At 35.5% G+C, this 22988-nt stretch overlaps 1 protein-coding gene across 1 annotated transcript; it reads left to right on the top strand.

The window, feature by feature from the left end:
• The first annotated feature begins 1510 nt into the window (after nucleotides 1–1510).
• On the top strand, nucleotides 1511–2155 carry LOC149198664 (uncharacterized). Its single transcript, XM_089400330.1, has one exon. It carries the CDS (start codon nucleotides 1511–1513, stop codon nucleotides 2153–2155), a length of 645 nt encoding a protein of 214 aa, XP_089256456.1.
• The last annotated feature ends 20833 nt before the right edge of the window (nucleotides 2156–22988 follow it).

The raw sequence follows: 22988 nt of genomic DNA, 5'->3' as shown, positions 1-22988 counted from the left end.
CTCGCTCTTCGCGGATGACACACTTCTCATTGGGGGAGCTTCCAGCTTAATAGCAAAAAGATTCAAGAAAGTGTTGGATGCCTTTTTAGCAGTTTCAGGAGGGAAGTTGAACAATAGAAAATGCAAGATATATACTTGGAATGTCCCCCTTCAAATACAGCAAAGAATATCTTTGATATTGGACATTCCAGTGCAAAGAAACTGGAACTTCTTTTCCTATTTAGGTCTGCCTCTTGCTAAAGAAACAGTTAAGGCGGAGATCTGGATCAAACACATAGAAAAGATGAGAGGCCTCCTTCAGAGTTGGGGAGTGTCTTGGCTCAATTTGGCAGGCAGAACGACCCTTATCAAGTCCATTCTCTCAGCACTTCCAATCTATCAATATGCGGTCATCATGGCCCCGGCCAGTATTCATAATCATATGGAACTCATCATGCGAAGTTTCCTATGGCAGGGAGGAAAGCAGGAGTCCAAAAAATTTAGTCTTGTCAAATGGGATCAGGTAACCATTCCATATGAAAAGGGAGGCCTTTCCATTAAAATCCCAAGTCTCTCCAATCGGGCTTTGGGTTTTAAATTGATCTGGAGAATTCTCTCTGGCAAAGGTTCATGGTGGGTGGAGGTCATAAAAAGGAAATATCTCAGAAACACGAACTCTAATCTTCTTACTGAATCAATAGTTGACAGACCCTGCACACCGGTATGGAAACTCATCAAAAAATTGCTCCCCCAATTCCGAGAAAACACATCCAAACTTCCTGGAAATGGTAAGGACACTAATATTTGGTCAGATTGAATTATGGGCTCTAAGCCGAGAAACCTTCTTCAAGCCTTGAGACCTTTGCAGGTATGGATGGAAGAAAGAAATCTAACCACCTTGTTCGACATATCAATATGGAACCAAAACAAATGGCAGGATTGGAAGGATCTCCAAACCCACATTGACCTCAGAGATCTTTGGTCCAATCTCAAGTCCTCTCTCTCTGGCTCCGCGCCTTTCAATATTGGGATTGAAGACAGGTATATTTGGGACTCCAGTGGAGGGAAATTCACGGTAAAAGAGGGATACAAAACATTGCAGGCCACAACTCTCTCAGCAAACTGGAACCTCTACACAACTGTCTGGAAAACAGAGTGTCTCCCAAAGATTAAACATTTCAATTGGACCCTCCTGAAAGGCAAGATACTAACTGCTGAGAACCTAAGGAAAAGAGGAATCTTGGGTCCTTCAATGTGTTTCTTCTGTCGTGCAGAGGAGGAAAACATACAGCACATTTTCTTACTCTGACCCTTCGCTCAGAGTTGCTGGAAGCAGGTGACAAGCCCCATGGAAATTAGTGAAAGTTTTGATCAGATCACCTCTCTCCAGAAAAATTGGGGGAAATGTTACCCTTTTCCCAGGAAAGGCAAACACAACATCAGTAGAATGTGGAAATGTATTCCAGCCACTCTATGCTGGCATCTTTGGCTAGCCAGGAACAACTATGTCTTCAATAACAAAAAGCCCAATATGGCTAGTATCCTTGCTAAAACAACTGCCACCATCTCAGAAACAATAAGCACAAACTTCATAGCCCTCCCAGATCAATCAAGCTGGCATCAAGAAGAGATGGACTGGTACAATAAATTCAGTCTCAGTCACACCAAAAATCAACATCCCCAAGCAAAAGCCCACAAGAAAAGGATGCACTGGAAACTCAGAGGATCCAAGGAAGAGGTTAATAAGTGGATTCTAGATCAGAAGCGCCCTACACTTCATTTCGATGGCGCATCCAAAAATAACCCAGGCAAAGTTGGAGCAGGGGGCATCATTAAAAATCATAATGGGAAAACTATTCTAAGCTATGAATGGGGTCTAGGGGAAGTCTCCAACAATGTGGCTGAAGAATATAGCCTTCTTCTCGGCACCTCTATTCTGAATAGATTGGGAATCTGGAACGCAATCATTCTGGGGGACTCGGCCATTGTCATCGCTGCCTTGGTTTCAGGAATGGAGTTTAATAAAGCAGCCCTTAACACTATAAAGCTTAGGATTCCTGACAATCTCAAGAACATGGAAGAAACAACGTTTAAGCATTTCTTAAGAGAAAATAACACTGAAGCGGATTATTTCGCCTCCAAGGAAGTCAGCAGACAGGTTGGACAGATCAGATAAAATGAGCGCATATACATCAAAGCAATCCCATAGCAGAATAAGCTGTCAGACATCCCCTCTGAACAGCAACAGCAGAATATCTCTGAGAACAAGTCATATCAGTTGTCATACTCCTCTCGACTTTCTCTCTCGCAATACAGACAAGCCAATCCCAACCCGTCCCATCGTGAACTGTGTAATATTTCGCCTCCATTATGCATCCTGGCCTGCTCCAAAGACCCGATCATCCCATGCTTCACGTGACCCCCTCCCTCGGAAACCTGGCAAACGTCCCCTCTCAATCCTTATCGACTGCACCAAGGATCCCATGAATGATCCGGAGTCTGCCCAAATCCATGAAAATATCTCGCACCCCCAGCACGCTCAGCCTTCCTTGATGATAAATACTTCCCCTCCTCCCCTCGATCATCTCAGAACTCTTTCGCCCTCTCAGAAGCAGAGCAGAGAAGCAGTGCCCGGCTCCCTGCCCTCAATAATAGAAGCAGTAAGCAGCCCTGCTCTTTCAAGCACCCTTCGTCATACATTCGGATCCTGAGGCTCTGCAACAAGCGAGGCAGCCCCCAAAGCAGCATCGAAGTGCGCTTTCCTTCTAAAGCATACAGGTATAACTTGTGTTTTTTACAGGCTCTCTTATCACTGACTCTCCTCTTCTTTAAGGCTGTCTTCCTAGCCATGGCAGAGACTTCAGAAAACAGAATGCAGAACGAGGCTCAGGAAGGCCGAGATCATCCTAAGAATCCACTGGACCGTGTGCTGGGCAACAATACTTGCACACTCTGCAAACAGCATTGTTTCATGATCGCTAGGTTCATTAAGCACTTTAATGAACTTAAAGATGACTTCCAGGCAGATAGTCGATCCAAGAGGAAAAAATTGGAAAAGCAGAGAGCCGAGATCGAGAGCCTCAAAGAGAAATGTAAGCACATGGAGGAGGCTATATCCCACATTAAGAACATCACCCAGAGCATGCAAGCTGAGGCATCATCCAAAGCAAGCCTCAAAAAGGAACCTCAGGTTGAAGACTCGGTCAATCAGTTCTGGTAATCAGCCAAATGTCCAGTAAATTTTGCCTACTCGCTGGTCTTTTTGTCAGGCAATATAGCCGTTACTTATTTCAATTTATCCTCTTCAAGTTTAATCTCAAGAAGTCAGGGTCTGCGCACCCATTTTGGACTTCCTCTCTTTTTCTCCTTTCACCCTATGTAACAGCACTCGCTTCTAGCAGTTTTTTTATAATATAAAAGTATCCGACCGTGTTAAAAATATATATATATATATATATATATATATATATATATATATATAACACCAAGTATAAAAACCATGTTCACATTTGTCTTTATGTCCATTTATTTGTCTTTTACCCAAAACAATGGTACAATTGTAACATGGAGACATCAAGACACTATTATCACATGAGAGAGACATAGATATTTGACATTGGACTTTGAAACTTAAGCATACTCAAGTTGTATATGGGTAAATTGGAAACACATTCTCTTAACCATTAAGCCCACTCAAATTGTATATCAGTAAATTATATTTAATAATTTATATTAAAATAAATTGCCATATTAATATGATATGTAATTTATAATCCAAACCATTTGCTAATGAAAAATAGCATGTTAATTTATTTCCCTTTTAAGCCACAAAACAATGGTACAACTTTAACATGTCCATTTATTTGTCTTTTACCCAAAACAATGGTACAACGATAACATGGAAACATCAAGACACTATTATTACATGAGAGAGACATAGATATTTAACAATGGACTTTGAAACTTAAGCTCACTCAAGTTGTATATCCGTAAATTGGAAACTTAAGCCCACTCAAATTGTATATCGGTAAATTATATTTAATAATTTATATTAAAAGAAACTGTCATATTAATATGATATTTAATTTACGATCCAAACAATTTGCTAATGAAAAATAGCATTTTAATTTATTTCCCTTTTAAGCCACAATATATAGCACCAAGTATAAAAACCATGTCCATTTATCTGTCTTTTACCCAAAAGAATGGTACAATTGTAACATGGAAACATCAAGACACTATTATTACATGAGAGAGACATAGATATTTGACATTGGACTTTGAAACTTAAGCACGAAATTTTTTTAATTAAAAATAACATTTTATTTTTAATAAATAAAAATGAATTTATACTTAAAATTAATCGTAACCAAAATTACAAAATTTTTATAACTTAGTATGAAAAAATATTAGAAAATAATAACAAAACTATTAAGCCCACTCAAACTATATATATGTAAATTATATTTAATAATTTATATTAAAAGAAACTATGATATTAATATGATATGTAATCTACAGTCCAAACTATTTGCTAATGAAAAATAGCATGTCAATTTATTTCCCTTTTAAACCACAATATATAACACCAAGTATAAAAATCATTTTCACCTTTGTCTTTATAAAACCATGTCCCTTTATTTGTCTTTTACCCAAAACAATGAAAAATAGCATGTCAATTTATTTCCCTTTTAAACCACAATATGTAGCACCGAGTATAAAAATCATTTTCACCTTTGTCTTTATAAAACCATGTCCATTTATTTGTCTTTTACCCAAAACAATGGTACAATTGTAACATGGGAACATCAAGACACTGTTTAATGGTACAATTGTAACATGGGAACACCAAGGCACTATTATTACATGAGAGAGACATACATATTTGACAATGAACTTGGAAATTTAAGCACAAAATTTTTTAATTAAAAATAACATTTTATTTTTAATAAATAAAAATAAATTTATATTTGAAATTAATCATAACCAAAATTATAAAATGTTTATAATTTAGTATGAAAAAATATTAGAAAATAATAACAAAATTAAAAACACATATTTTACTATTTAATATAAATATTAAAAAATTAAATGATTTTAGAGGGAAACAAATATAAATATTAGATGATTGAGTTTAAATTAGATCAAATTTTTTGTGTTAAGAGGGGGTTAAGAGGGGCTCGGCAACCTAGTGTAATTAAATTAAATTAAATAATTAATAATTGTAATTTCACTAAACATTTTAACTCGAACAAATTATATAAAATTGAAAATAAAAAAATAAAAACATAACATTAATAATTGTATTTATAAATTAATTATAATTAATAATTAAACCAACTTATATCCATTAACTTCTCATCTACCAAGAGCCTAAAGTGATCACATATTTTTTCACTCTGAAATAGGTTAGCGTCTCAAGAGATTTGATATCTCTCGACACTTGGTAGATCTAAAATTAAGATGGATCTAGATTGGTTAAATTAAAAAATTAAATAAGTGTAAATCCATTTAAACTTTGATTTATTAAACATTGTAATGAATCAAATTCCTTAAGTCATAATTTATCTATTATAGTTTTAGGGGGTTTTCTAGCATATTTTATTGTGAAATTTGTCCAAAATCTGGTAGGGATTTGTTGGAATCACAAGTTTAAGTTGTGAATTATCTACAATTTGAGTGCCCGGTGAGTTTTTCAAGGTGTTGAATCCATATATGCAATTAAAAACACATTTTAAACAACAAGAAAATAAAATTCAACAAAACAATTGTTTCACCAAATTTATACCAAAAACTCCAAAAGATATAATAGTTATACAACAACATTTCTTAATATGTAATTTTTTATATAATTTAATATTAAAAAAACAATAATTAACATGAAATTAAATGATTAAAAACTTACACATTAAGAAATTTGATTATTCTTTAAGTTTAAAATAAATTCATTTAATTTTACAAGTGATGACTAACTAACTATTTTATAATGAAGATTTCACTTTTATAAAATAATTATTTAATATATATTATATAATAATAATAATAAGGTATCCTTTTAAATTATGGTGGATAAAATATGATGGTCAACTTCTAAGTGGTATTTCTGCATACAGACTCAATTTCAGAGGTCATTCTTGTATCATTGGAAAGGTCTATGTGTGTAGAATAGGGAATAAAAGTGTCACACTAATGAAAACAAATGTACCCCCAAACAATGTCATTTGATGACTCAAATGCTCCTAGAAAGTTTCAAACCCCAATTTGCGAAATTGGGTCCTGTCGGTAAAGATGGTCTTATGAGCTTATTCCTCCACTTTTTCCACTTTAAAATCATCGATATGCATGAAAAACAATATAATGATCTAAGGCAAATCATACTTCATGGGTCTTGGATCAACAACTATCTCTTAGAGATCATGAAACTAACATATTTTAGTGGATTCCACTAGAAAAGCAAAGTATGTGGTTGCTATAAAGGCAGCGAAGGAGATTGTGTGGCTAAGGAAGATACTAGACGATTATCTAGGAGAAACATGTTAATGCAACTCCTCTTTTCATTTACAACACTTGTATAATAAAATTTCCCAAGAATCCCAAATTCCATGCTCAAACCACGCACATCATCACTAAGTACCATTTGATTTTGTTGATTTTTCATATGTCTTCTAAATTGGTAATTACTTCTAATAATTTAATCCTTTTCATATTCTCATTCATCATCAAGCAATTATACATAAGACATCAATAATAGAATCATTTATGATAGTAGGATCATAAATAGATAACAAAACAAGAAACATTGGAATTTTACCTTGGTAAAACCCACATAAGGGAAAATCCAATAACCTTTTTCTTAGAGAAATCATTCAATTCAACAATACAATATGCACTTCCAGTGAAAAATAAAGTCAAACTGACCACAAATATACCCACATCAAACTTGGTCAACTAGACACATATTTAGTATCCTGAAAATCCAGCCTCCTAAAATCTTGACCTCCTGAAATTTTGGCCTCCTGCCTCAAAATCAGTGTGTTTCTACCTCAAGGAATTTCGATCTACTCTAAGATGGTCTACCCATATTTGTTCTCCCTGGGAAATTGACTTGCTCTTTCACTTTGATCAACCCTTATCTCTCTTCTTCTTTGCTTGAATAGAAGTGATATGAATTGCCTCTCAATTGATAAGGTGTAATGAGTATATATAGTGAATGGATGAACCCGAAATGATGTGTTTGAAGATCAAGCCGGCTTTATCTTTTGGAGGGCCAACTTAGTATTTGGAACAAAAAATTCAAATTTTAAAAATTCAACATTTTTCTTTTTTGAAGCCACCATGAAGAACATATCTTATATTTTTTATTACTTTGAACCTCTGAATTTTCCTCTTTTGAAAAACCATTTTCCTTTTTTCCCTACATGTTGTGACACATTTTCACACCTTTTCACTTCATTTATGAATTACAAGTCATTCAAGCCATGCAAGCCACGGTGAAAAGGTAATTATCAATTCTCAGCTCAAAGTCTATGTTTTCTTTATGAAATAGATTTAAATTGTGTTATAGCTACCGAAAGATGCAAATTTTATGGCTAATTAGAATTTTCATAGCCAAATCATAAGTTTTACAGGTCCACATGTGTTAGAAGACAAATAGGACACATGAACAGTTGCTAGATGTCATCCACATGGACATCAACCTATTCAGTGCAGTTGGAATCTTAGTATGAATCGTATTGGTCAAAATAAAAGTCAAACATGGCTATGAAATTGGATTTAAGAGATCTGTGGCTTGTGTTTTTTGAATCAGTGATCAGAGAATCCACAGTTTGAACATCTTTATACCAACGTTTCAAATCCCAAGTGGGATCCATCATCAGGGCTGAAGAATGATGAAGCAAGAAGAGCAAAAAACCTAATAAATACTAATGAGGAAGAATAAGGAAGAACAAAGAGTCGGCTCTAATTTTTAATTTTATTTTATTATTTTTTATTTTTATATATTTTATTCATCTTAATTATAAATAATTAATTTTTATAATAAATTAATTGTTGTAAATAAATAATTAATTAATATTAATAATATTTTATTGTTATACATATTAATTATTATAAATAATTAATATTTACAATAAATTAATTGTTATAAATAATTAATAATAATCATATTTTCTTGTTATTCATATTAATTATTAATTATTAAACATAATTAATATTTATAAATAATATATTAATTAATAATTAATAAAATTAATGTTTGTTATTAATTAATTATTCTTATATAATGATGATTAAAATATTATAATAATTAATTAATTAATTAATATATTAATTAATTAATGTATTAATTATAATTATTAAATAAATTAAGTAATAGGAGATTAGTATCTATAGATGACTAGTAGAATAATAATTAACTAAATAATATTTTTAATCATAATAATTAATTAATATATTAATACAAAATTAATAATTAATATTTATGGCTAACTAATATTCAAATTTTAATTAATATAATAGTTCATAGAATTAATATAATACTAATATAAGACTAATCAATTGTTATATAATAATTAATTAATACTTAATATAAAATGAAAATTAAATAATATAATAATTAATTAATTAATATAATAATTAATATAATAATTAATATATTAATTGATATAATAATTATTAAATTATTAAATAAAATAAAATAAATTTTTAATTAATATATTTAAATTATATTAGTAATTATAAATAGTTAACTATAATGACTTTAATAATAATTTATTTTAATTAATATTTTATATTAGTTAACTATAAATATTAACTATTTATAATTACTAATATAATTTAAATATATTAATTAAAAATTTATTTTATTTTATTTAATAATTTAATAATTATTATATCAATTAATATATTAATTATTATATTAATTAATTAATTATTATATTATTTAATTTTCATTTTATATTAAGTATTAATTAATTATTATATAACAATTGATTAGTCTTATATTAGTATTATATTAATTCTATTAACTATTATATTAATTAAAATTTGAATATTAGTTAGCCATAAATATTAATTATTAATTTTGTATTAATATATTAATTAATTATTATGATTAAAAATATTATTTAGTTAATTATTATTTTACTAGTCATCTATAGATACTAATCTCCTATTACTTAATTTATTTAATAATTATAATTAATATATTAATTAATTAATTAATTATTATAATATTTTAATCATCATTATATAAGAATAATTAATTAATAACAAACATTAATTTTATTAATTAATATATTATTTATAAATATTAATTATGTTTAATAATTAATAATTAATATGAATAACAAGAAAATAGGATTATTATTAATTATTTATAACAATTAATTTATTGTAAATATTAATTATTTATAATAATTAATATGTATAACAATAAAATATTATTAATATTAATTAATTATTTATTTACAACAATTAATTTATTATAAAAATTAATTATTTATAATTAAGATGAATAAAATTAAAATAAAATATATAAAAATCAAAAATAATAAAATTAAATTAAAAATTAGAGCCGACTCTTTGTTCTTCCTTATTCTTCCTCATTAGTATTTATTAGGGTTTTTTGCTCTTCTTGCTTCATCATTCTTCAGCCCTGATGATGGATCCCACTTGGGATTTGAAACGTTGGTATAAAGATGTTCAAACTGTGGATTCTCCGATCACTGATGGCTATGAAATGTTTTTTCACGCATAATGTGAAGAAATCAACCTTATCATCAAGAGAGTATGTACAATATCAAGCGAGCGAGATCTATTGATGGTGTGTCAGTTTAATCCCTCTCATGATTCGCTCCTTCAATAGTGAATCATGAGAAAAAATTTCCTATTTTGACTTAAAAACCAAGAAGTAAACCTTAGCACTTAGTTCTCAACATTATTTTCTTAAATTCTTATTTCATAAGACATAATAAAATTCTTTGATTTGGAAGCGAAAGACAATCATTATTCAGTTCATATGGTTGTTATTCCTCTCTGGAGAAGACTTTGTTATTCATTGATTTTCAATTAGAATAGTTTTGCTTTCGAATTGATAAATAGATTTCCTTCTGAATCCTTTAGAATAGATTTATTTCAATCTTTTATGGATCATATTTAGAATAGAACTATTTCAAAATATTTCTCGAATCCACTTCCTTTTTCAATTCATTATATTATATTTCCTTTTATTTTCCTTTTTCAAGTCAATTATATTATATTTCCTTTCATTATTCAATAGAATAGATTTTCATTTATTGTTCAATAGAATAGATTTCAATTTTTGTTCACAAGGATAGTTTTCAATTCCTTGAGAACATCATAGTTTACTTTGAAGTTTATTTCCATTAAAGTTTGAAATTGACTTTTGGACAGAACATGTGTGTATGCTTAATGAGATCTAGTCAAAAATAGGCTAGATTTTTATTTTATTAATAGAATAGTTTTGTTTAATTGAAATTATATATCCTAGCACATACAGTGCACGTACACTTCACAAGCTCAGAAACCATGGTCGATAATTTGATGAAGTAATTTAACCAACAATTAGATAACCCAACAATTACATATATTTGAAAGGCTAAAACATTAATTATGAAGACCGAACATGTTAGTGTCGGTATCTTCATCCCTCCGTCAGAGATCAAATCCTCTTGTTGCATTGCATATTAAGTGTCCCGCCCAGTCAGCTGCATTCCATTAGGAGCATGGATCATCTGACGGTAGTGGCTTGTTGTATAGTTTCCCTCATGTCCTTTACTTGCTAGTCCATGTTGATTCATCAAAATCATATACAGTCACCTTTTGGTCTTCAAAATTTGCAAAAGTCTTTTCTAGGGTTTTATTGTCATTAGGTGTAGGGTTTCATTAGGGTTTCATCAACAAGGGTCTCAAAATGTCCAATAACAGTTAGCAGGCACATGAGGAGGTTCCAGTATCAATAAATTTCTAATCAAGTGCTCAGAGATGTATTTTTCCTCAAAACTCTGTTTTGAGGAAAAACAGATGATTTTGGTTTTATTGTATAAATTGATGTAATTTCATTTCTTTCATATGTAAATCACTTCACCTGCAACCCTGGTCACTTTCCCTAGCCTCAGTAGCTCCAATCCCCTACAAATCAAACAAAACAGAAGTCATTCAGTTCATCACAAGCTCAAATAAAGTCAAAAGCTCAAAAACAGAGTTAAAAAATAAAGTCATATTCCAAACATTGTAAAAGTGGGTTTTTATGAATCAAATATTTAAAATCTCCTTGTATATAAATTATGTTTTCAATTCAAAAGCTCATTTCATCCAACAAGAAGAATTGAAGCAAGGCAAGGCTGTGTGTGAGCAAACCAGAGAAATTGGGGAGAACTGCCCGAATTCATAGGCGTGGCGCACTGGGTGAGTGCCACGGCGCATAGGGCCGCGATTTCTAGTGCAAAGTTGAACGGGTGCGACGCACATAAAGGGCGCGGCGCGTTGGGTTTGATGTGTGGCGCATAGAGCTACCAAACCCAGTGTCTTCAAAAACTTCCTCAAGTCGCCTAAATCGCCCAAAACCTCCAGTGAACAAGTAAGTTAAGTTCTCCTCTTGGCTAGTGAAGGAGTTTGTCATCAAGTTTACGGTGTTTGTGTAAACAAAAATCAAACCCTACCTCTTTGCATCTCTCAAAGAAAATAGTGCTTAGGGTTTCAAACTATCATTTTGCTGCCAATATTTATTTTTCCACTTCTTCGTTTGTCCACTCCCTCACTCATTTTCCCAGTTTATTTACCATTCCCTAACTCCCATATTCCCAAAAATTATCTATCCCTATCCCCAATTCCCATTTCCCAAATCCTAAATACAAATCCCCAAACCCTAAAGTGTTGTCCCTAAACTTAATATCACTCCCTAATCCCCTGTTTCCCTAACAAAACCCTATCCCAACAGTCCCAAAATCCCCATACTCTCTCCCTCCACAGTCCCTCATATCCTTTTCCCTTGGTGGCAGAAAATTAAAAAACACCATAAATTCCTAATCTTCATCAAGAAAACTCACTTACTAGCAGAGATGGAATCTGATCCTTCATATGATCATGAAGAGGAGACCCACAGTGATTCTCCTACAGAGGTACATGCACCCAAGAGGCCTCATAGAGGTGGAAAACATATACGAGAAGAACCTACCACTCTTGCTGAGTTACAGGCCTGCCCTCTCGCTATCACTTGTTTCCAACACCAATCCAGTTTCACCATGAGTTGGCCTGTTTGTTTGTGCTTCATTTATGTGATGGTCAAGCCACTCTAGCTGGTGTCACATTCACTTTAACACCAGAATCTATTTCACTAGCAACCGATATTCCTAACATTGGAGAGCAATGGAACAAGAGGCAGCAAATTGACAGGCAGCATTATGAACCATACATCAAACCCAGTTATTTGAGACAACTCAGCAGAGTGTTTCCTTTTCAATACCTCAAAGATTCATATGCTCCTTTAATGAAACTGATAATGAAGTATTTCAGCTGTGAGGGCCGGTTTTCCCGCTTATATGCCTACCATATCAGACTACTGATGCATTTTACCAGGGTGAGGATGATGAATCTCCCTTACTTCATGTGCCGAAATATCGAGGAGATGACCACCCTAGTACAATACAAGACTCCTCCGTAGCAGTTCAACAGTATATATCATTTTGCTCTCATTAAAATTGTGGTCATCCCTCAGCTTGGTCTGCAGGGCATCACTTGGGAGGACTTCATTTCTCGTGAGTTCTTTACAGCTCCTCAGGGACCTTCAGAGGCTTTGCATGAGATAGGTGAACCTTCATATCAGCATGAGGGTCATGAGACACAGACTGCTAGTATGCTGGTATTTATCACTTATCAGAAGGGCACTAGACGGTTGTTCACAGCAGCAAAGCGAGTACTATCTCCACCCAAGGTGGAAGGGGTATCGCTTTATCATCAGCACAGCAGGTGCAGGACAAAGGCAAGAGGCCATTACAGGATGAGGGACCATCAGGAGAGCGGGAGACTGATTTCAATCTCATTGAGGGTGATGATATTGATGTGGGCCCACAATGCACAATTCTCAAAGAAGTCATCCAGGAACAGCAGGTAGACATCAATGCCTTGTCCCTCAATTTTGAAAGGGCTAAATGGATTATAAAATATCTGGAGCAAAGAAATAAGCAACTTGAATATTAGCAAGCGATTATGGAGTTGCAAAACATTCGAGAGAATCGCCAAGCTGCCCAAAGGAGGAGGGTGGAGCTCATTTCACTTGAGCAAGAGATCAATGCCGATCGAGAGTCATGGCTTGAAAGAGTTAATATCCACTTAGAGAGGTTTTTGGAGAAGGCCAACAAGGAGAAGACATTGTTGAGACATATGGCATATCATTACATGGCGAGAAACAAAGTCTACAAGGCAAGAATCAGGAGCTTAAAGGCAAAATTGAAGAGGGCATCAAGGAGGCAAAAGGAGCATGATAGACTTCAGATATTGGCTGAGGCTTCCTTGGCCCAACACAATGCTTTATGGAGAAGACTCAGCCCAAATTCCAAAAAATTTGGGGCACTTTTTGCATTTTTGGAATTTTTTGCTCAAAAATAGGAATTTCTGCTCTATGCGCCACACCCCTTGGCGCTCGCTTTTGATGGGAGCCTCCAAATGAAACAAACTCAGTATTTTTGGATTTGGCATGGAAAAATATGATTTCCTACCAATGGCCAAGAAATTTTGACAGGTTTTGAGCCCTCAAAAAGGTTAAAAACACTCAAAAAATGACCTTATTACCCCTATTTTGACACACGAGAAGAAATTTTGGGAGAAATAAATTTTGGAGGGGCAAATGGAGGCCAAATTGAAAAATTCCACTTGGGTTGGAAAGTAGACAGGCAGACCTTTCCAACAAGTGCACTTGGAGCGAATTTGGACACCAGGAAGTCCTTCAAAAGTGGCTCCAAACAGGCACTACACATAGAGAAATTAGTGTGGTGCATAGAGGAAATTTTGCTCAGTTTGACCAAGTATACTCTGTTTTTCACCTAGCTTTTGCCAGTTTGACTTTTTAACCTTCTTAATGTCAAATTTGTGATGTAATTTAATGTACATTGATGGATCATGATGTAAATGTGCCAAGTTTTCACTTATGGAGGTAGATTCATTTATTAAAAAGTTGTTTGAAATTGAATGAATCAGTTCCCTTGTTTCTAGAGGCATGTTGTTCCACTGCCTAATTTCTAGTTGTCAGTTTAGAATTAGTTGGAACAGCTCCTAAAAATGTGAGCTCGACCCCTAGAGGCTAGGATGAGCTATGGTTTGTCTATATTATGTGGTTTTTCAGTCATTAGCATGGTTGGACTCTTGAGAAAGCAAGGAGCTTCATTGTACACTCATATCAGCATTTTGGCTAAGGAATTGAGACCAGGGTTTGCAGCACTCTTTGGGATTCATGTGGAATTTTGTTTTGGTACAGTGCTTTCTTCTGTATTTGTGAAATTACTTATGTGTATGTATGACATTATCTATCTTGTTTCTTCTTAACTAAATCAAACAAGAGTGAAGGTAGAATCCATTGAAATTGCAGTGCTCTACCTAGGGTTTGCTTTAGTTTCTTGATGTTTTCAGCTATTTGAAGAGGATCCATGGCTTCTCTTGCCCTCTTCAACTCCTCACCTGTCTAATCTCTCCATCTCATTCGATTTGAAGTGCCAAAATTAGTTTCCTACCTTGCCCCATTGAGATCTCTACAAGACTGAGCCTCATTCCCTGCACCCAAGATCTGCCTTTCCATTAGAACCAACAAAAACATCATTTTATTCAATCAAACTCTTTGCACACATACCTAGCCTAAAATCAGTTAGCATATCAGTCATCTCAAGCCCTTAGTGATCATATTTTGCTGAGATTGACCAGGAGAGAGCCCTCTCCCGACCTGGTAGGACTAGCTACCAGGTTAAGCATGGTTTGACATTGGTCCTGGACCCTACCTTTCTCAACCTGAGGTAGATTTAGGCTCTAACATAGTGGCGACCATACTAGGCAAGAGATTCTTTGTTTGTTGGTGTTCTTTGTTTTATAAACTACAAATGGAGTCTGAAGATTAGCCAGGTAGCCTTTGAAATGCTTTTGCTTTGCATTAGCGCAAGTAGATAAAAGCTACTTCACTCAATCTTCGGTCTAGTCTTATAAACGGAATATCTAACTTGCAAATCACCCAGCACATCTGATAATTCTAAGCTTTTGATAGGTTGAACAAGTTGTTAATTTCCATTTGATTTCTTGGAAATAATAGCACACTGGCTTTCAGAAGATATACCAAAGCTAATCCAGATCTAGATCCCCCTCCTGTGTACGAAAATCCCAATCTTATTCCAAGAATCCTTCATCAAGAAAGTTTCGTGATTCCCGTGTTCAAATCTCATTCATGTCCTGTGGTTTTTGAGTATCTTGAAGATCTTGAGTTTGACGAACAGTTTGGTCTGTCACTGTTTGAAACAAAATCCGAAAGTGTTGTTGGTTCTACTGTCCTGAATCCAGAGTTTGTCACAGCTCTTGAAACTGAAAGGGCCAATAAATCAATTGATGATTATATCTTGAAACAGCTCCAGACTTCAATCGTGGCTTCAAACATCGCTGATTTCTTAGAAACTGCATCTGCAACCCTTGGATCCTCCGCAATTGCATCTAGCTCCGGAATTCCCACCGAAACTCCTTTCATTCCCACCATCCCTGTGCAGCCTACTATCTCTGATCAAAAATCTGCAGTGGTGTCACCTCCGTCTACTCCGTCTACCCCTCAAACATCCAAAATTTCTTCACCTCCACACACACCTCCTCATATACCCCATACATCAGCTGCACCCACTCCCCCAACATCCCCAAGACCAAATCCACCGAGAGCAATGGCTGCTCGTTTTGCACCCCTTGTGCTGCCTCAAAATTTGGATGATATGCCTGCCGATTATCAAAGAAAAATTCCTTTGTTTGATGGCACTCCTCACAGTGTTACAGCTCAGCAACATGTGGACAGGATGACAGATTTCTTCGACCTTCATGAGATTGATGCAGAAAATGTGACAATGAGACTATTTGTACAAACCTTTGGTGGTGAAGTGAGGAAATGGTTCAGAGCTTTTCTAGCTGCAAGTATCACTACATTGGCTAATTTGTAGAGACAATTCTTCGATCGTTGGGAAGTGAAGAAAATTCCCCTTCAGATCCTTTCCGAATATGAGCACATCAAGCGGAATGTTGGTGAGTCTGTCCAAGATTATTGTATTAGATTCAACTCTGTTTACAATGCAATTCTTGATCATATAAAGCCACCTATGGGGTTGGCCTTGATTAAGTTTCCAGATGGTTTTGATACTGATATGGCCTATCAATTAAGAGAGAGAGATCCGGCCACTTTGGAAGACATGCAGAAGATTGCAGTCAGCATTGAAGCAAATCTGCTTTCCAAAAGAGCTAAAGCTAAAGCTGAAAACAAAGTCACAATAAAGGAATAGGCTTCCACTTTAGATCAAGTGCTTTGGAATATGGAGCAGATGTTTGATAAGTTAAAACTTGACAAGCTTGAACCACAAGTCAGAAATCCTAACTTCCGTGGTCAGCAGCAGCCACAATTTAGAATCAAACAAAGAGAGCAGCAAGCCCAAGACCAAGCAGCCCAGCAGTAGGTGTAGACACCCTTACAGCAGAATTTTGTACGTGGTCTGGAATCAGATGGAGAGGAGAATGTAATTGGAGAAGAAAATCATTTCTTTACACCTGATGACATGCCCATTTTCATCACTGAAGATGAGGAGTACTCCGAGAATTCAACTATACAAAGGGACGAAAAATTCATTTTGGCAAATGAAACAGTTCTTGAGGAAGATTCTGATGAATACCAAAGAGGATACATGAATGCTTTGTCAGCTCAGCAGCGACAATATTCACTCCAAAGTAGAGATGTGCTCATAAATCCAATTCAGAAAAGGAAGGAGGCAGCAGCGCCAAAGAATGATCCTCCCATTGTGCAGAAAAAGGGAAAAGAAACAGTTGATCCTACCACCAAAAAAATGCCATCAACAAGTGAAAGATCCAATCAGCCAAGTGTGTCAAAGGAGAAAATGGAAAAGAAGGATGTTTCAGCAAAAGAGGTAGAAAAAGTTTCAGTTTTTAACTTAGAAAATGAAATTGCTAAGTTAAAAATATCCATTCCTTTGACTGAGTTGATGAAGAACAACAATTATAAAGGTCAAGTGTCTAAAATTTTGAATTTAGATCCATCATCTGACATGGTGAACGTGGAGGATGATAGTCCCGAGTTGATTTTTGGGCCAGCATTGGAAGGTCAGTCTCAAGATAGTGATGTCGCTCCTTTTTATATCAGTCTCAGGGTGCATGATTATGTGTTACACAATGCTATGTTTGATTCCGGAGCCTCTCATAATCTCATGCCTAAGGCCATCATGGAGAAATTGGGATTGGATATCACTAGAAAGTATCATGACCTTTACTCTTTTGATTCTAGTAGAGTAAGGTGCATTGGTCTTATCAAGGATTTGGTGGTCATTTTGAATCAGATTCTGGCTAAAAATGTTTTGATGGATGTGGTTATGGCGGATATACCTCCTATATTTGGTATGCTTCTTTCCAGATCTTGGGGAGCAAAGATTAAAGGGACAATGTAGCTTGATTTCTCCTATGCTACCATTCCCATGTTCGGTCATATGAGGAAACTATACCAGGAACAAAAGATGAAGTACACGATCACTATCAAGGAGAAACCGGTAAATCATCCAATCAACTATGTACATACTGATTTAGAATCATTTGTTTTGTATTCAGATAGCTTAATGATGTAAATATCCAAGTATTTGAAGTAGAAGACATTACCGAGATCACTGAAAATTTCATAGAAATCTTAAAGCAAGAAAGACAAAGACTTGATAGTACCGCTGAGCAACCAGCGTTCCGACAGCAGAAACATATTGATGGACAGCAAGGAAGAGAAATAGAACAAATAGAATTTCGGCATTTGGAAGAGGACAAAGCATGCCTGTGGAACATGGATTTTGATGGCGCAGTAGGAAGGGAAGGTGCTGGAATTGGCATTTGGATACGCAACCCTGCTTTTTCCCCCAAACAAAGTGCCAAGCAATGTAAGGGTCTGTTCTTATAAACTAGTTTTTGACTGTTCAAATAATGTGGCTGAATATGGAGCTTTAATTGCTAGTTTGAAAATTCTTAGAAAATTGAATTCTAAAAGGATTTCAGTGTATGGTGACTCCGAGTTAGTTATCAAGCAGGTGAAAGTGGAATACCAAGCTAAGCATCCTCGAATGCGGGCCTATCGAAATGCGGTGTTGGATATCTTGAAAGTGTTTTCAGATTACACTTTAACATGTGTCCCCCGTGCTCAGAATGTCATTGCAGATTCACTTGCAACAACAGCAAATAATTTGAAAATTCTGATGAATTCAAACAACAGGTTTGAGATTCACGTGAAGCATCACGCCACTGTCCCCGACAATCAAAGGTATTGGCAAGTGTTTCAAGATGATGATGAGATCAATGAATTTCTGCAAAATGAAGGTAAATTCAAGGACACTTTTATTGATGTAGAATATGATGATGGTGAGGCGGATATAGAAGTCAAACAAATGGAAGTTTTGCAGCTCAAAGATAACATCATTCCTAAAGGTATAATACCTTTTTCAATCAGGATGATGTGGCTCGAAAACCAAGCTTGCTGCCAACCGAGAAAGGAGTTGAGGATGTGAACATTGGATCAGCTGAAAATCCTAAGATGGTAGAATTATCAAAGGCATTGCCTCCACAGGTGAAAGCAAAGTATATCAGTTTGTTATCCTCTTTTACTGATGTCTTTGCTTGGGATTATTCAAACTTGAAGTCATATGATACAAACATAATTCGGCATGTCATCCCAATCAAGCCAAATCAAAAGCCTTTTCTATAGAAGCTAAGAAGAATAAATCTGAAGTTGCTGCCCTCAATTGAGAAGGAAGTGAATCGGTTGTACAAAGCGGGTATCATAGTCCCCATAAGATTTTCAGAGTGGATTTCAAACTTGGTGCCCGTGCGCAAGAAAATAGGTGAGATTCGGCTATGTATTGATTTTAGAAATCTGAACAAAGTATCTTTGAAAGACAACTATCCATTGCCTAAGATGGATCACATACTTCAAAGAGTAGTTGGAGCATCCCACATGTTGCTACTCGATGGGTATTCGGGTTATAACCAAATTCTGGTCCATGAGGATGATAGAGACAAAATAGCATTCACCACTTCGTGGGGAACTTTTCTTTATGCAAAGATGCCTTTCGGATTGAAAAATGCTGGTGCAACCTTTCAGCGGGCGATGGATATCACATTTGCTAATGAAAAAGATGTCTTTCTAGTTGTTTATATAGATGATTTGACAGTTTTCTCTAATTCAGATGAAGATCACTTTTATCACTTGAAGATTGTGTTTCAGTGGTGTAGGAAATATGGTATCTCTCTCAATCCAAAGAAAAGTTTGTTTGCCATGGATGAAGGCAAGCTTCTCGGACACATTATCTCAAAGGAGGGCATCCGCATCGATCCAGCTCGGGTGGAGGCCATTCAAAAGATTGATTTTCCATGAAGTAAGAAAGAAATCCAATCCTTCAATGGTAAGATAAATTTCTTACGTCGCTTTGTGCCCAATCTTGCAGAACATTTAAGGGAAATCACAAATATGCTCAAAAAAGATAGTGCAGTAAGGTGGACTGAGGAAGCAATTAAGTCTTTTAATTTGGTGAAATTAGCTCTTTCTTCAGCTCCGGTTTTGATCAGCCCGGACTATACTCAGGATTTTATTTTGTTTTCATTTGCCTCAGATCATACTATGGCAGCAGTCTTGATGCAGAAAAGAGACCAGCTCGAGAAACCAATTGCATTTTTCAACAAAACCATAAGGGATGCGGCATTGAAGTACAATATTATTGAAAAACAAGCCCTTGCTTTGGTAAAAGCATTGAAAGATTTTTGGGTTTATATTTTGCATTCTCACATCCTTGCTTATGTCCCTAATGTTGTTGTTAAGGATGTCTTAGTGCAAACAGATCCGGAGGGGAGAAGAGGCAAATGGATTGCTGCCTTGTTGGAGTATGACGTGGAGATCAAACCAACAAAACTCATTAAAGGACAGGGGCTGGCTAAACTAATGGCTGAGTCAAATTTGCATGCCCTGGACATTAATCTCATCGCTGCTATATCCGAGGAAGATGAAGAAAATCTGCCCGCTCAGGTATCAGAAATTTTCCTTCTTTCTCCTTGGTATTCAGACATTTTTTATGTACTCCAAAATCTGTCATTGCCACCTGGAATGGCTAAGAACAAAATTAGGACACTGAAATTGAAGGCTGCAAAGTTTTGTATTATGAATGGTGCACTCTATTGGAAAGACACCGGTGGTGTATTACTCAATTTTTTAGTGGAAGAAGAGGAAAAACAGGTTATGGAAGACTTTCATAAAGGAGATTGCGAAGGCCATCTTTTCTGGAAGACAACAGCCAATAAAATCTTGAGAGCAGGGTATTATTGGCCAACTCTTTTTGCTGATGTGTACAAAACAGTAGCCAGCTGCCACGAATGTCATATTTTTCAAGGTAAGAGGAAGTTGCAGCCTTTACCACTCAAGCCCATTGAAGTAAGTGCTCCATTTCAGCAGTGGGGTTTGGATTTCATTGGTGAGATCCATCCTTCTTCTTCAGCACAGCATAAGTGGATCCTCACAGCGATAGATTATTTCACCAAATGGATTGAGGCGATTCCCACGAGGCAGGCCACTGATTCGGTAATTATCTCATTTCTTGAAAACAACATTTTGTCTCGTTTTGGCTGTCCCAATAAGCTAATCACTGATAATGCAGCAGCCTTTAAATATAAAAGAATGATTGACTTTTTTCATAAGTATCAAATCACTTTGGGGCACTCAATTTCCTATTACCCACAAGGAAATGGATTAGCGGAATCCTCAATTAAATCTCTTATCAACATTATCAAAAAGTTGTTGGAAACTAACAAGAAAAGTTGGCACAAAAAGCTGGTCAATGCACTTTGGGCATACAGGGTAAGTCAAAAAAAATCTATAGGCATGTCTCCTTTTGAGCTTGTGTATGGTGTGGACACAGCCTTCCCAACCTCTCTGGAAGTCCCGGTGGTCAAACTTCTGCAAGAAGCAAGCAGCGATAGTTTGCAGCGGAGGATCAATCAAAGATTCATTTGCAGCAAACTAGAGAGGAGGTATTTCAGAATACTTTCAAGCTGCAAGAAATAATTAAGAGAATATATGATCGAAAGGCAAAGGCGGACAAGTTTGAAATAGAAGACATAGTGCTGAAATGGGATGCAAGGAACGAAGAGAAAGGTAAACATGGAAAGTTTGAAAATCTTTGGAAAGGACCTTACAAGATCGTTGCATATCGGGGCTAGAAAGCTTTCCTTTCGCAAGAAATGAATGGCAAAGACTATCCTGGTGGTCCGATCAACGGTCGACTCCTCAAATGGTATTATTTATGAAATGTTTTTTGTTGTCCTACCCATCATTTTATATACCGGTTTGTTTCAATTCCATTGCAAGTGTGTGCTATTTTCATTCTTCAGTTTGGGGCCCGAGGTGAAGGCTATAAAACTGAGGTTTGATTTCAGTTTTGTTTTTGTTTGTTAGAGTCAGGGCTTTCAATCGAAATTGAGTCAGTTTGAGTCACATTTCAGTCCTGAAATTGAGTCAAAGAGTTTGGTTTTGATTTGTCGAAGTTATTGACTCCATAGCCCAATGGAAAAAGGCACTGCTTGCTTTACCAGAGATCTGTAATTCTTGGCACCTCCAAGCAGCTACCATCCCCATTGGAGCCAGTGTTAGTGTCGGTATCTTCATCCCTCCATCAAAGATCAAATCCTCTTGTTGCATTGCATATTAAGTGTCCCGCCCAGTCAGTTGCATTCCATCAGGAGCCTGGATCATCTGAAGGTAGTGGCATGTCCTTTACCTGCTGGCCCATGTTGATTCATCAAAATCATATACAGTCACCTTTTTGTCTTTAAAGTTTGCAAAAGTCGTTTCTAGGGTTTTATTGTCATTAGGTCTAGGGTTTCATTAGGGTTTCAAAATGTCCAATAACGGTCAGCAGGCACAAGAGGAGGTTCCAGTATCAATAAATTTCATAATCAAGTGCTCAAAGATGTATTTTTCCTCAAAACTTTGTTTTGAGGAAAAATAGAGTATTTTAGGTTTTATTGTATAAATTGATGTAATTTCATTTCTTTCATATGTAAATTACTTCACTTGTGACCCTGGTCACTTTCCCTAGCCTCAGTAGCTCCAATCCCCTACAAAGCAAACAAAACACAAGTCATTAAGTTCATCACAAGCTCAAATAAAGTCAAAAGCTCAAAAACAGAGTTAAAAAATAAAGTCATATTCCAAACATTGTAAAAGTGGGTTTTTATGAATCAAATATTTAAAAGCTCCTTGTATATAAATTATGTTTTCAATTCAAAAGCTCATTTCATCCAACAAGAAGAATTGAAGCAAGGCAAGGCCGTGTGTGAGCGAACAAGAGAAATTGGGGAGAAACTGCCTGAATTCTTGAAATTTGGCCCCATAGGGAGTAAAGTCATCCATGTATATTTCTACTGCATCATGGACCAACTCCGAGAAGATGCTCAAGACAGCTCTCTGAAAGGTAGCAGGAGCATTGCATAGCCTAAAGGGAAGAACTCGATAGGCAAAGGTACCCCAAGGACAAGTGAAGGTGGTCTTATCTTGGTCTTCCGGGCTGATTTGGATCTGATTGTACCCGCTAAACCCATCCAGGAAAGAGAAGAACTTCTTTCCTGCCAGTCCATCCAACACTTGATCTATGAAAGGTAGAGGGAAATGGTCCTTCTTGGTAGCTTTGTTCAGTTCCCGGTAATCCACACAGATTCTCCATTTCCCATTCTTCTTGGGAACC

The sequence above is a fragment of the Pinus tabuliformis genome, chromosome 2_1, assembly GCF_031772625.1.
Source record: "Pinus tabuliformis cultivar Carrire ecotype Pingquan chromosome 2_1, CPIR1, whole genome shotgun sequence".
In the NCBI taxonomy this organism is placed as follows: domain Eukaryota; kingdom Viridiplantae; phylum Streptophyta; class Pinopsida; order Pinales; family Pinaceae; genus Pinus; species Pinus tabuliformis.
This window is presented reverse-complemented; position numbering and strand designations above follow the sequence as displayed.

Bases quoted from the DNA above. Each gene is read 5' to 3' on its own strand.
- LOC149198664 (XM_089400330.1), top strand. From the start codon at position 1,511: ATGGCTAGTATCCTTGCTAAAACAACTGCCACCATCTCAGAAACAATA.